This window comes from Podarcis gaigeae, assembly GCF_964106915.1.
Source record: "Podarcis gaigeae genome assembly, chromosome: Z".
In the NCBI taxonomy this organism is placed as follows: domain Eukaryota; kingdom Metazoa; phylum Chordata; class Lepidosauria; order Squamata; family Lacertidae; genus Podarcis; species Podarcis gaigeae.
Window position 1 is genome coordinate 21,743,662 of NC_139691.1, and position 14,494 is coordinate 21,758,155.

Consider the following 14,494-nt stretch of genomic DNA (forward strand, 5'->3'; position numbering starts at 1 on the left):
CTTTTCCTTTCCTTTCCTTTCCTTTCCTTTCCTTTCCTTTCCTTTCCTTTCCTTTCCTTTCCTTTCCTTTCCTTTCCTTCCTTCCTTCCTTCCTTCCTTCCTTTCTTTCTTTCTTTCTTTCTTTCTTTCTTTCTTTCTTTCTCTCTCAGCCCTACATGGAGATGCCAAGGATTGAACCCAGGACTTTCTGCGTGCAAAGCAGAACTACTGAATTACATGCCTTCCCCTAAACTTGGGATGTTTGCGTGCTCTACTGCATATAACAGGCACGTGGGAGTATCCCTCTCCTTTAGAAATGTTGCCGATTGAAGCAACTAGCCTATTAGTGAAACAGGGTTATGGAAATGAAGAGATATCGAAGGAAGCTGGCAGTCAAAACAACAGGTGCCTCAAACTTTTGAAGGAAGACTCAAGAGGAAAAATATTTGCTGTCCTATTAAGTGGGCTGCCAAGATTGTTAATTTGGGACCTACTTCTTAGACCTAAAAGTGCATTTTCTCAAGCAATTATGGTACATTTCATAAAAGAGGAACAATGTAGGATCCAAATGGATTACACTAGGCCAGGCCGTGCTGTGCAGCTTACAAGTTTTATACTAGCTTTATACCTTCTGCAGAGGCTTCTTGAACTTTTGCGCACTTCTTTCCAGTTTTTGATAAGGCATTTGGAGACCTTGGCACTGTGATTAAAGGGAAAGCAGCCCGGCCACTGCGCCTAAACAAAAAGAGGGGGTACAAATTGTTTTGGAGAACCAACAGTGGAAGCATGCCAAAGTTTACTGAGGGAGAAACTGTTGATACGGAAGGGGCAATGATGCTGATTCCACTGCCGCTCCAGATGGCTTATGATCGTTCATAGGTCCACCCACATAGATAGTGAAATTGGTTGGAAGTTTCAGTCCAACCCCCTAGTCCTGTCACTGATGTGGGTAGTCTTAGGACTACTTTCCAAGGAGTTCACTTCAGTTTCTCCTGGCTTGCTCATATTGGCTTCACTATGTGTAGAATTCCTCGAGCTTTGGATGAGTGCATTGAGACTGGTAACTATGATTTTTTTTAATTGACCTGATATACTAGGGGCTGGGTGAAATGGGGGGGGGGGAGAGAGAGAATAGTTGTATTATTTACTTTGATTAATCACTTTGGCAATGCTACTTTCATAGTATTGTAGAGTTGGAAGGGACCCCAGGGGTCATCTAGTGCAACCCCTTGCAATGCTTGTCCATGTGAGAAATGCAAACAGATGGATGAAGCTTTCTTCCTCTTTCCATTGCAGAAATTCAGGTGCAGCAAGCTGACCCAGTTCTAGAGGTTAGTATCTGTGGGAGAAGGAGTGAAGACCTGTGCCCCTTGGCTCTGCTCCCTTGCCTCTGCTCCCCCCAATCTCAGGAAAATGCCCATTTTAGGAGCACCCCATTTTGCCCCCATGGCTTTCACAGTTCTGTAGTCTAGGAAAGTTCTTTCCTGATTGAAAGCCTGACTTTCTCCACATTCAGGGTCTTTCTGGGGATGATCTTTTCCTCTTCTGTGTGGCCTTCACCTGTGAACAAGCCTATAATGAGGGTGAGGATAGAGTGGATTATAATAAAGATGCTGTGTCCATGGTCATTTTGGTAAGTGAGGTTCAGGATGAAAAATCCAGTGGGGAGGTGGGCAGAAGGGGTGGGGGTGGTTTGGGAAACACTCTGGGCAAGGGAAGTTTGTGGGTCTTGCAAAGAAGAAGAATTTGCAGGCATTTGGGACAGGCATTCCAACTGCAATTGAAGTCAACCCCTGAGTCTGGGGCTGGAGCAGCCCCCCTGAATTCTATGGGGAACTGACTTTGCTCTTCTGCTGTTTGAACTCTTCTCAGGACATCATGGGGAGATGGACCCAGTTTCCGAATCCCGTGAGAATACTGATGAGGGGAATGGAAGATATTGTCTGCCTCACGTATGTTGTTGGCACTGTTTGTGTGTGTGTGTCTATTAATGGTAATTGGGTATTAGAAGTGGTGAGAGAGAGAGAAAGAGAGAGGGAGGGAGGGAGGGAGAGAGAGAGAGAGAGAGAGAGAGAGATATGCTTGAGGAAAGGGCAGCCAGCAGTTGGCAGTATAGGGCAATGGAAGTTTCTTTTTTCGAAAAAGAAATAAGTCTTGATTGATGACTTTTATGCTTCCAGGGCTACATGTATCTCTCTCCCCCCCCCATCTCATCCCTTCTTTGAAGGAAGCTGGAAGCTGTCTGGCATGGAGGGGGCTATTTACTCAGTGGGTCATGGAGGTCTCAAATTGTGGGGCTCTGTCTCAAGAGCCCTGATCCAACAGGGTCAGTCTGTGGTCAGGCATGGTCCTGATTCTGGAACCTGGCTTGGTGTCTGCTCCCTCTGCCTCCAGTGCTAATGACCTGGGGGAAGCCAGCTGACCCCTCCTGGACTTAGTTTGAGACACAGCCCAGACTTCTGCTGGGCGGTGGTGGAGGGGGGCAACATTTCAGAAGAAAAAGATATAAGAAGGGCATGAGAGGGGCTTAAGGCTCGCAACACCCCTGGAAACTACCCACAGGTCTTTGGAAAACTCATCATGTTGTTTCTTGCTTCATCATGACAGTTTCATGAAACCTCCATTTATGCAAAGTAAGAAATCGGCCATCATCCATGGGATGCTTTTTCCAATTGCTCACACTTCTGGACTGAATAATGCTGAAAAGGAGGTAAAGTCTTTGTAGCTTTGATCGTTACTCTTGAGTTTTGACTTCTACTGGTTCAATTTATCTCCTGAAAGTTTTGCACCATCTTTTCATTTCTTACTATTTTTTTTAGTGAGAGAGTAAGCTTAGTTGCACAAAAAATGTTTTTGGTTTCACTGGTTTCCAGCTATTACACACAAGGATTTTTTAAACATCATCTCCAATCAGAAAGTGAATTTTGCCTCATTATTTGTCCATGAGTGAAAACTCTTAGTCTCATTTGAAGCTGGCCTTTGTCTCTATTCTGCCAGTTTGCTTTAGTACCACCCTTATCCAATGCTAAAAATCTGTTAACTATTCTCAAACCCCCCCCCCCCATGTCTTTCCACATCATCTCCTCCTGTGAATCTGTGAATCCACCTCTGTGAAAATGGTTTTCACCACCAGGCTCTCAAGCAGCAGTTTCATGCAGTTGTGAGGCGCCTGCTGACTGAGGACCCAACTGCTCAGTGCCTAAGAACCCTCTTGGAAGTAAGTGTGTTGGTGGGACAAGGGTATTGATTCAATTCAGCAGAGCCTGCTGGCATAAAAGCTTGATCAGGCAGCATCACAAACCCAGAACATGAGTGTCTCCTGACACGCTGGGGAAGGGCAGGCCACTCAGACAGGGGGCCACCCTTGTCAAGGCCCTTTCTTCAGTCTCCACCTGGGTGCAGTAGCTATTGGGGGGGGGGAGCAAATTTGGGGCTGGGTAACTTGGGAGAAAGTAGTTCTTTTTTTGCTGTTTGGAACAATGAGCAAAGAATCTCCCTCAGATAGTGGGGGAGCTCGGTGGAAGCGGTGGCTTGCCTCTCTAGCCGAAACCAGCCCCTAAACTAAGGTCCTTTTTCCTCCCACAGGCACTGGCTTATTATTTCACTTTAGGGAACGAAGCAGAAAGGAATATGGCTACCAGCAGCACCCAGGCTTTGCTGGAACATGCACTGAGATTCATTAACCTGACTGTAAGTACTGTACTCTATTTTATGGCCCAGAGAGCTTTCTCAAGGTGGCTTACTGAAATATACTCAGAGTCCTACAGTGATTTCATGCTATGTATTGCAGCTTGTAAAACAGTGATTGATTCCTGCCCCAAACCTCAGAATTTTATATACATTATTTACACAATGAGTCCCGTCTGACTGGCTGATTCTGCTTCCCTCCTGGAGCCTGATTGGTCTTTTCCTGCAAGCCAATCAGTTGTTGCATTCTAGGATCCTACTTGCCTATTGTTCTATGATCCAAGCTTAGTACAGTGGTACCTCGGGTTACATATGCTTCAGGTTACATACACTGCAGGTTACAGACTCCGCTAACCCAGAAATAGTACCTCGGGTTAAGAACTTTGCTTCAGGATGAGAACAGAAATTGTGTTGCGGCGGCGCGGCAGCAACAGGAGGCCCCATTAGCTAAAGTGGTGCTTCAGGTTAAGAACAGTTTCAGGTTAAGAACGGACCTCCGGAACAAATTGAGTACTTAACCCAAGATACCACTGTACATAACACTTACAAAAGACTCTCAATTAAAGTGATATCCAAGCTTGGTGTCAGACAGAGAAATAATGTGGTCTCCCAGTATGTCCAGAATTATTCAGGTGGTATTTTGTGCTCTTCTTTGGTGTTGCCCTTTGGCCTCCGCCTACTAGGCAGCAGAGCCCACAGAGGTCCTAGGAGGCAAGGGAGTGAGGTAAAAAAAGGGACCTGATTCAGGCTTTTCTTGATTTTACAGGCTGAGGTCATAAACAGCGCTCTTCCCCAGCAGTTCTCTGCACTGTTCCAAAACATCATTGAAGGCAAGTTGTCCATTCTGCAAGCACAGAACAAACCCACAGGGCTCACTCTCCACCCCAAAGCTATCCTTGGCAGCCTAACTGGGGCCTGAGGAGGGCTCACTTCTTTGCTGTAACACACCTGCCTCAGGTTGAAATCCCAGCCCTGCCTCAAAGCCCCCAAGCAAGGTGGAGAGTGAACAGCTGTTTCCAGGTGCTATGGGGATGCCCAATGGTCTGGCAATGGGGATGGTGATGTTGGGGGTGGGTAGCAGCCCCACTGGGCTTTGCCAGGGCATGGGAGGGGGCATTACCTGCCTAAGGATGCCCGGTGATGAGTCTGGGCCTGGTTGTAAGGAAGACTCACTTCTCTTATCTTCTTTTCCATCCAGCGGACGTCCAGCCTGGAGTTGTGGATGTGTTCCCAGTACTGAATTACCAAGAATGAATCCTCTTCATAAACCAGATTGATGTGTGTGGTCAGAGATAAAGGAGGGATCATTGTCTGGTGTTATAATAATAATAAAAATAATAAATTTTATTTATATCCCGCCCTCAGCAGCTGAAGCCGGGCTCAGGGAGGCTAACAACAATAAAACAGTACAACAGTATCAGGTGGATGTTCCCATTTTAAATAAAAAACCAATTTTGTTCTAAGCTTACATTTGTCTTTGTGATTTCTGTTCCATCACTTTACTTGCACCCCTGTGCTGTGGCTTAGAGGTTTCTTTCTGGGGGCGGGGAGGAAAGAGACACTGCTGGCAACTTCTGAGGGCGATTTAGATCAAGTAAAAGGCCACTCAAGATGCCTCCCCAGTTGCTGCTTTGATTTTTTTTTAAAGAAATCCTGGAGCATCCATATCATCATGTGTGCCTACTTGAATAAGAGATTGTCTTTCCCAGGCTTCCTCAACCTCAGCCCTCCAGATGTTTTTGGCCTGCAACTCCCATGATCCCTAGCTAGCAGGACTAGTGGTCAGGGATTATGGGAATTGTAGTCTCAAAACATCTGGAGGACCGAGGCTGAGGAAGCCTGGTCTTTCCTCTCCGTATGATCAGCAGAACACTGTTCCACAGTGATGCCACCTGGACAGGAGTTGGGGAAGCAGAACGGTCAGGAGGGCAGGTGGCACAGCACGTTGCGAAGCTTTGATGGGAAGAGTCTGCCCTTTTAAATTCAGCAAGTGCAGACTTCCTCATCAATACTTCTCTGGACTCGGGGGGGGGAGAGATGCAGCCGTGAAAAGCTGCAGAACAGACAGGAGAAGGTGAAGGGTTTTTCTTGAGAGCAGTGATGAGAAGGCCTGGCCTGTTACGTGGCCCTGAAGGTACAACAGCCCTGCCAAGGAAATTATGTATGGTAACATGAGATGCTAAGCAAGAATACTTGGAAGCACTCAAATGGTTTATATTTTGACAAGGTTGCCTAAAATATGTGCCTGTGTCCTGTAAGAGAGAGAGAAAGAGAGAGAGAGGTGAGAGAGAGGAAGGGCTGGGTGGGGGGAAAGGCAGGCAGGCACACAGGAAGATCCAAGGACCTGTTCTGTTGTCCCTTCTGGAACTTGCTCCGCTGGGAAGAATTCCTGGCATTAATATGGTATGATTTTATTACTTATGCTAACAATTTTGTACATGATATTGTTCCTCCTGCAGCTTTCAGATTAATCTTTTAGAATACTATATGTATACATTATCATCATCATCCATTATCATTATTATTCTGCAGTCAAACTTTAATTCACTGAGCATCCATAACTGTATACGAGACTTATCCACACTTGCTCTTGTCCTGCTCCTTTTCCCTGTGGAAAACTACTCTTTAGTGCTCAATTGGGGAAAACAGCAATACTGGTTTTCCCTGGATTGCCATTTTTTCCAATCTATCACTAAAAATTTAGTTTTCCCTTGGAAAAGGAGCAGCGCAAGGAGGAAACTATATGGACCTGTGCTTTCTAGGCATAGCACAAGCCGACATGTGGATGAGTTCTAAGTGAGGAATGAAAAGGGAGGAGAGTAAGGGCTTGCCCACACTTACGTTTCTTCCTATCTTTCCAGGCATGGTCTGCATGTTCTAGCATGTTATTTTTATTTATTTATTTTTGGTCTGGAGCTGTCTCTGTGAAAACCTACACTTTAAACTTCAATCTGAGCACATGTCAATCCACAGAAAACCCGAATTGTTATTTGCTTTAATTCAGATTTAAAGAGCAGATATTGATGGGGAAAGCTCGGTGCAAAAAGCCCACTCAGATACAGAGTGTTAAAGCATGAACCTCTGTTAAAAAGGGGGGGGGGATAGATATTGTTAGTTACAAGTTTAATGTTTTTGGTGCAGATTGTCCCTTTGGAGCACCAGGGGGATTCCTTTACCAAAGGCGTTTATCATCACAAGCACGCATGCACACACACACCTCATTTCCATTCTAATCATTCCAATCTGTGAGCAGCCTCAACCCCCCCCTCATTTGGGCCTTGAGGAATGGCCATAGGAAGCCCACTCTGGCTTCAGCATTGAGGTCAGTGAGTGCTATGCGGCCCTAGTGAAAGTAGCCTCTCCTTTGTTTCCTGGGTGGGCAAAATAAATGTGCAACTGTAAATATTTGTATATTTGTGGTAATCAATCAGAGGATAATTTTATTGTTGTTAAAGATAGAATTCTGCATTTTGCCAGGGAGATTTAGAACTTCAAGCTTCTTTTATGCTTTTATCCATTTTGCTTTTACTTCACTTTGTTCAGATTCTGATACTTTTCATTTCAGTTTAATATTTGTTAAAAGACAGACAATATTTCTTTTTCACCTGACATTTTGTGAAAATTCAGGGTCTCAAGTTTGTGTTGCAGTTTATCAAGTCTGAGTTAACTTCCACTTCTGTAATATACATTTAAAGCTCTGGGATACCATTTTGAACAGTTTATGGCTGCCCCAAAACATCCTTGAAACTGTAGTTTATTAAGGTTGATGTGAGAATTATTAGGAGACTCCTATTCCTTTCACAGAGTTACAATTTCCAGAGTTCCCTAGAAAATGGGAAGAGGAATGCATTGGTAAATAACTGGTTCTAGAGAAAGTTACTATGTGAGGAGGATAAGGGGTTTCCTAACAACTCTCAGGACCCTTAACAAACTACAGTCCCAGGATATGAGCCACACCTAGGTACCTTCAGCATCCCCAATAAAATATTTGAGAGAGCAGGACTACCTCAAAGTTGATGGGCATCACCATTCAAATGGGTGTGGGTTTGGGTGGGTGGGTGTGGTGTCATGTGATTTATTATGCGGGGTGGGGCTTACTTGCTCCCCCTCCCCAATATTTTATTCAAGTTGACGCCTCTGGTACCCAGGATACTTTTGGGGGCAGCCATCACTGTTTAAAATGGTCTGAGCAATTGCCTTGATACTGGCAATTTTTCCTAACGTGTGTGTTTTTGGATTCATGTAACAGGGATAAAAGTAATGCGGTCATGTTCTGAGATAATGATGGGAGTTTAAGAACACAATAGGAGTCCACTGAACCCAAGGGTCCAGGGTTCAAATCCCGACTCGGCCATAAAGTTCACAGGACGACTTTTGGCCAGGTCTTTGGCTCTCGGCCTCCTTTACCTCACAGAGTTATTGTGAGTACCACCATGTGTACCACCTTGAGGAAAGATGGGGCTTCTATGTAATGAAAAATACAACACCAAAAAAGACCCCCTCGGAGAACAAAAATTTGTTTTTTTAAAGATGCATGGAGGTAGGTGGTGAATGTAGGTGAGCACCCAGGTGAAGAGAAAATGTGCATCCATCATACAAAGAAGCCCACGCATTAAAATGAAAAGGAAAGGACATTACAACTACTGGAATTTATAATACACAATGGCAAATGAGGAGTCACCAGGTAGCCAGCCCTACAGATCTGTTCCAAGTTGGTGCCATAAACTGAATCCCAGTTGCAGCCTACCTTATTTCCTTCCATGCCTCTGAGGGATGCAAGATTGGATAGGGGGAGGACTATGGGGGAGCCTAGATCCTGCTGCCTTGATTTATTTGTGAGAAAGAAATGAATGGGTGGGCCAGGGATTGTGCAGCTGCTTGAAGGTGACCCTGGCAGAGAGAGCTGGCCTGGAGCCCAGAGGCCATTGGGCCAGTCCTTGGCCAGGCTCCGACCACACAATTTGCTGTGGAATCCTGTGAAATGTTTCCTTTCCCATCAGAACAGTTCAATTAACCATCTCCTTCAGAGGACTTCCTTTGATCCGCAGAGGTCAGAAAATGTTGCTATCTCTTTTGGCACAGTTTAAAATCTGGAAGGTATTCTGCCTCCCCTATTTCACAGGGGGGGGGGGTGTTTTGCCAGATGCTGCTGAAAATAAAGTTAGGGAAGAGCAGTACTTTTTTCTTTTAAAAATGTTTACGGGTACTCTCATTTTCCTGCTTGTATTGAAATACTGCCCCTCAATGAGGCCAAACTTAGATTCAAAAATGTTTAGGGGTATGTGTGTACCCCAGCATCCCCCCCAGAAAAAAGCACTGGGGAAGAGAGAGGAGACATCCTTAAGCGTTGTGTCCCGTTCCCCTCCCCAACCTTTGAGCCAGTTTTTAAATATGCTCCTTGGTTATTTGACCCTTCTAAATCCCATGTTAGCTGTTATGTGAGCCAAAATCTTTCCCCGGGAGTTTTCTGATAAATTTTCTGAGTTGCCACCACCACTCAAAATATTCAAGAAAATGGCCCCCTACCCCAAATATCACTACTCCAAAATTGAATGAGGAATTCTGGGAGTTCAGTTTTCACTTAGCCCTAAAATACACACCCCTTCTGTGCAAGGTTCACACCTGAACCTTTGGGTGCTCCCTTCCTTGGGTGCATTTCCAGCACCTAGAGTTGGTTTCCCAAATCCCAACTCCTATCAACCGCAGACAGCAGGCCTGAGAGTTAGGGATAAGGGGAAGGAGGGGAGTTGGGAGTCCAGCAGAAACACCAAAAAGCAGGGCCGGATTTAGATGAAGAGAGGCCCTAGGCTGCTCCACTTGTGAGGCCCCTCCCCATCCCCCACCCTCACGACTAGAAGAAAATGGAAGAGTGTTATAAACAAAATTGAGTGAAGCCAAGGATGATGATGGGTATTTAAAATTCTGCAATTCTCAATTTCTCCTCAAAAGGACATAAGATGTTATTGTTAAATATCATGTTGATTTTTAAAAGAACTTTTGCAATTACAGTGGTGCCCCGCAAGACGAATGCCTCGCTAAACGAAAAACCCGCAAGACGAAAGGGTTTTCCGATTTTTTAGCGGCTTCGCAAGACGAATTTCCCTATGGGCTTGCTTCGCAAGACGAAAGCCCATAGGGAAATCTCCGGGGACAATGGGGAAGCGCAGCGCGCCTTCTCCTCTGTTCCTGGACCTGTCCTAAGGCTTGCGGTGGGAGGTCCGGGAACAGAGGGGAAGGCGCGAAGGGCTTCTCCTCTGTTCCCGGGGCTTGCGGTGGGAGGAGGGTTTTTCCTCCCCACCGCCAACATTCAGAACAGCATTCTGAATGTTGGCGGTGGGGAGGAAAGCCCTCCTCCCACTGCAAGCCTTCAGGACAGGTCCGGGAACAGAGGGGAAGGTGCGCAGCGCTTCTCCTCTGTTCCCGGGGCTTGCGGTGGGAGGAGGGTTTTTCCTCCCCACCGCCAACATTCAGAACAGCATTCTGAATGTTGGCGGTGGGGAGGAAAGCCCTCCTCCCACTGCAAGCCTTCAGGACAGGTCCAGGAACAGAGGGGAAGGTGCGCAGCCTGCTGCCCCGCGCGAGGGGCGCTCTTAAGCAGAGCGCCCCTCGCGCGGGGCCGACATTCGCCGCTTGGAGAGCCCTGCGGGGAAGTCCTGCAGGGTTCCCCAAGCTGCGAATGTCTGCGCCGCGCGAGGGGCGCTCTGCTTAAGAGCGCCCCTCGCGCGGGGCAGCAGGCTGCTATCCGCAGCTTGGAGAGCCCTGCGGGGAAGTCCTGCAGGGTTCCCCAAGCTGCGAATGTCTGCGCCGCGCGAGGGGCGCTCTGCTTAAGAGCGCCCCTCGCGCGGGGCAGCAGGCTGCTATCCGCAGCTTGGAGAGCCCTGCGGGGAAGTCCTGCAGGGTTCCCGAAGTTGCGAATGTCTGCGCCGCGCGAGGGGCGCTCTGCTTAAGAGCGCCCCTCGCGCGGGGCAGCAGGCTGCTATCCGCAGCCTGGAGAGCCCTACGGGGAAGTCCTGCAGGGCTCCCCAAGCTGCGAATGTCTGCCCCTCGCGCGGGGCAGCAGGCTGCTATCCGCAGCTTGGAGAGCCCTCTGGACCTCTTCTGAAGGCGGGTGGGGGGCAAAAGTCTTTGTCCCCCCTGCCTGCCTTCCCGGGGGATTTTAAAATGCTGGCGGGCGGCAGCGCTGCCGCCCGCCAGCATTTTAAGATCGCCCCGGACAGCGGAGAAGTCTCCGCTGTCCCGGGAAGGGGGGGGGAAGCAAAGACTTTCGCCCCCCCACGTCGGCCTTCAGAAGAGGTCAGGGGACAGACTGTCCCCAAACCTGGTCTGAAGGCGGTTTCCATAGGAACGCATTGATTGATTTTCAATGCATTCCTATGGGAAACCGTGCTTCGCAAGACGAAAAACTCGCAAGACGAAAAGACTTGCGGAACGAATTAATTTCGTCTTGCGAGGCACCACTGTACTGAACTTTGTAAACCTTTTGTGGAATAAGCATTATTTTTTAGGAAAATGAAGTTGTAATGTTATTCTTAAAAAAACAAAAACACCTTGAGTTTACAAATTATATTGCCTGGGAAGTGTAAATAATATGAGCATGATTACCTGACATTGTGGCACTTTTAGAATCTACTTTATGTTGTCATTAAAAAGTCAGTTTTAAAATACATATTAAGAAGTAAACTACAACCATCAATACAGTAAGGCTAAATTGTTTTCCCCCTAGCCTTCCTCATAGCAAAATCATCCAAAACTTCATGAATATTTGTTTGTCTAAGCTGGTCACTTTCAATGTACAGAATGCTCAGTGCGGACAACCTCTCTTAAGACATTGTGGCCCTTAATTCATTTTAAATTCTTTGGAGTCTTGAAAAACTCCTCTCTCCTGAGCAGTTAGTGACCATAAGGCTAAGAAATAGCTGCAAAATTGCTTCCACATTAGGAAAGGCCATACAAATTTTGTCCTTGTATATAATTTGATAAAGGTCTGTATGAGACCGAGAATGCTCTGCTGTAGACCTATGGCTTTGTCTCACTTACAGGTGAAAGTGCAAAAGTTCATCAATAAGTTTCAGGCCAGTATATTCCGGGTATCTTCTATCAACAGTTCCACACCTTGCTGAATTTCTTGCTTAGATGTTGTCAAATCAGCAAGAATGGCAAACAATTGTGCAACATCACTGTACACAGTACTTATTCTTTTTAAATTGGCTTCAAGTGCATCTAATATAGGAATAAATGATTTTTTCCTAAACCTGTGTCTTGAAGAAAGTGCATCTAAGGCATCAGGTGCACTTCTGCCATTTCCTTGCCATTCCCTCACTCTTTGTCTCCTTGTTTTGTAGTTGACATTTGGCAAGGTGGCTTTTGCTTGTTTCTCAAGCTCATCAAAATCATCTCTAATTTTCCTTAAGAAATCCAGAAGTGAACTGTACAAACTTGCACAAGAACTCAATAACAGGTCTGATTTCTGAAGGGCTTTGCTGACCTTGTGAAAATGACCTAGCACACGGGTCCAAAAATGCAGCGTAAACACAGATTCCAGTTCTTACATTTTCTGCAAAAGATTGTTAGCTTGGACTCTGGTCTCCCCCTTCCCATTAATGTCAGAGTCAGTATGAGGTCCAGTTACCAACATGCAGCCTGGCCTCCTGCCTTCTACAGGTAGTTCTGGATCCCTCCGCAGATCCCTTCCCACTGCTGCCTTCCCTGATTCCCCAAGACCTCTCTCTGCCTGGGGGCAATCTGCAGTGCATGCTGCAGGCACCAACAGGTCTCTGTGAAGTGTGAAAGATAGACTTCCCTGCCTGGGAGGGGTGAGGCCAGTGCCAGTCACATGTGCTTGCCTTGCTCTGTTCAAGCCAAGGAGGAGGGAAGGAATGGAAGGGACTTGGGAGAGCTTACTTGCCTGGCCTATCTGCCCCATGCAGCCTCACACTCTCCCACTGATTAAAGTGCAGTATGTACCACTACTGACCTGACCCTTGAGCTGGGGAAGGCTGTGCAGCTGGTTGTTGACTCTGGGCCTGCTGGCTCTGGATTCTGAGATGGAAAATTCTGGAGTGCGAGGATACTCATCAGGGCGGTTAGCAGAAGAAGGAAGTTCCAGCCAAATACAGGAGCAAAACAGCAATCAGTAGACCACAATCTTTATTATTGCGCAACAGGTCTCCACACAGGGTAAGAACCCCGAACATGGGTTACAAGCTCTTTGAAGACCTTCCCTCCCTACCCAGAATACATTTCCAGAACCATCATTCATACATTGCTGATACATCAACATGATGTCACAAGGAGGGAGGGGAGTCGCGAGGTTGCCCAAGTTCATCAACTTGCCTCAGTTCTCAGATCAAGTTCTTAACACCTTAAGTTCCCGCCACCTAAATAACAATAAAACTATCTATAACAATAAAACTATCTGGCCTTCCTGAGGATGGGCTGTGGGAACACCTGGCCTCAGGAAACCCATCAACAGATGTTCATTGTTCCCCTCAAGGGAGGGGTGCTCTGTACTTGACTGTATATCCCAAGAATTATGGAGGAGGGTGGTATCCAAGTTGAGTACGTGACCTCTCCCTTCGAGGATTATGGAGGAAGATGATGTCCAAGTCCGCCTTTCCTTTTGAAGCAAAATGTCATTGAAATAGGAGAATTGGTTATGGCATTGATTTTATGTGATTTTCAAAGGTTAGGAGTCCAGCATGGTCAAGTACAAAGGGATACAATTCTGACACTTCCTTGCAACAATGCAACAAGTTTTGCCAATAGAAACCAGAAGGGATACAATTTGCCAGCCTTCTCCATTAACAGTGCAAAGGCTCATTGTCCTGGGGTTTTGAGGGAGGAGAGGTGTTGAGAGGGGACAAAAATGATTTCCAATAAGTGCCCCACTTTATTTCCCCCCTTTTATTTCCATAACAAGTCATTGAGTCTGTACTTTGAATAGTGACACCAGGGACTCAGAAGTGGCAGCACTTGTCAGCCCAACCCCTGCACAGCCTCATCAGGGCTGGCCTTAAGGCAATTGGAGCAATTGGGCCAAATTGGGCCCTGCAGACCGCTCCTAAGGGGGCCCCTGCACCAGGGCAGTCTAGATGGATTGTATTTCTGACTCTAAGATTCCAAGTTGGTACCCAGAGCTTCAAATAGGGCCCCACTGGCTGGCCCTGAGTCTCATAGTTGCTGGGCCCAAGTTGCCTTGCCCTCGCATGAAGTCTTGGGTTTGCAGTTTTGGAGAGTGAAGACTGTGGAGCTGTGGAGCGGGCGGGCTGGCGAGGTCCCCTAGATTTAGAGGCTTTTATGATTGCCTGGCTTTCAGTTTATTGTTTATTAGAAAATTGCATTTTAATATTAAATTGCATTTTATTCCTTTTTGAATATGGTGGTATAAACATGTTTTACATAAATAGGTAAAATGATCATTAACATAGTCAATGCAAGTTTTAACCTACTTTTACTTTTACTCTATTGCTATTTTAACTTTTAAAAAGTCTTACACTATTATTGCTGTTAATTATTCCTTTTGATAATTTTATTGTTTTATATTTTTTGTAAACCAGTTTCGGGGTTTTTTAATTTAAAAAAAGGGTGCATAAATTTTATGAAATAAATAATAGTAAATAATTAATAAACAGCTAGTCTTTTAAAATTGACGCATCCCTCTTACGCCTCCCTCTTACCCCTCCCTTTGGGGGCTGCTGAGCGCAAAGTCCCCCGTCTGGCGCAGAACCCAGAGATAGGCTGTGCGGGCTGCCTGTCAGTCCGCACGAAGTCCGCCCAACCGGTCTCTGGCGGCCAATCATATCGCAACAGCTTACCCCATTCTCATTTG

The 14,494-nt window shown here is 46.4% G+C and overlaps 1 protein-coding gene across 1 annotated transcript in view; it reads left to right on the forward strand.

Moving 5' to 3' along the window:
• Nucleotides 1-4,646, forward strand: part of LOC310836700 (uncharacterized protein) — a 46,067-nt gene extending 41,421 nt beyond the window's left edge. The window contains exons 4-10 of the mRNA XM_083722413.1: nucleotides 1,276-1,310; nucleotides 1,496-1,612; nucleotides 1,852-1,931; nucleotides 2,587-2,689; nucleotides 3,113-3,196; nucleotides 3,565-3,669; nucleotides 4,433-4,646. Of these exons, the coding sequence (XP_083578539.1) occupies nucleotides 1,276-1,310; nucleotides 1,496-1,612; nucleotides 1,852-1,931; nucleotides 2,587-2,689; nucleotides 3,113-3,196; nucleotides 3,565-3,669; nucleotides 4,433-4,585 (677 nt within the window). The 3' untranslated portion in view covers nucleotides 4,586-4,646. The remainder of the gene's footprint in view (nucleotides 1-1,275; nucleotides 1,311-1,495; nucleotides 1,613-1,851; nucleotides 1,932-2,586; nucleotides 2,690-3,112; nucleotides 3,197-3,564; nucleotides 3,670-4,432) is intronic.
• Nucleotides 4,647-14,494: the final 9,848 nt, after the last annotated feature.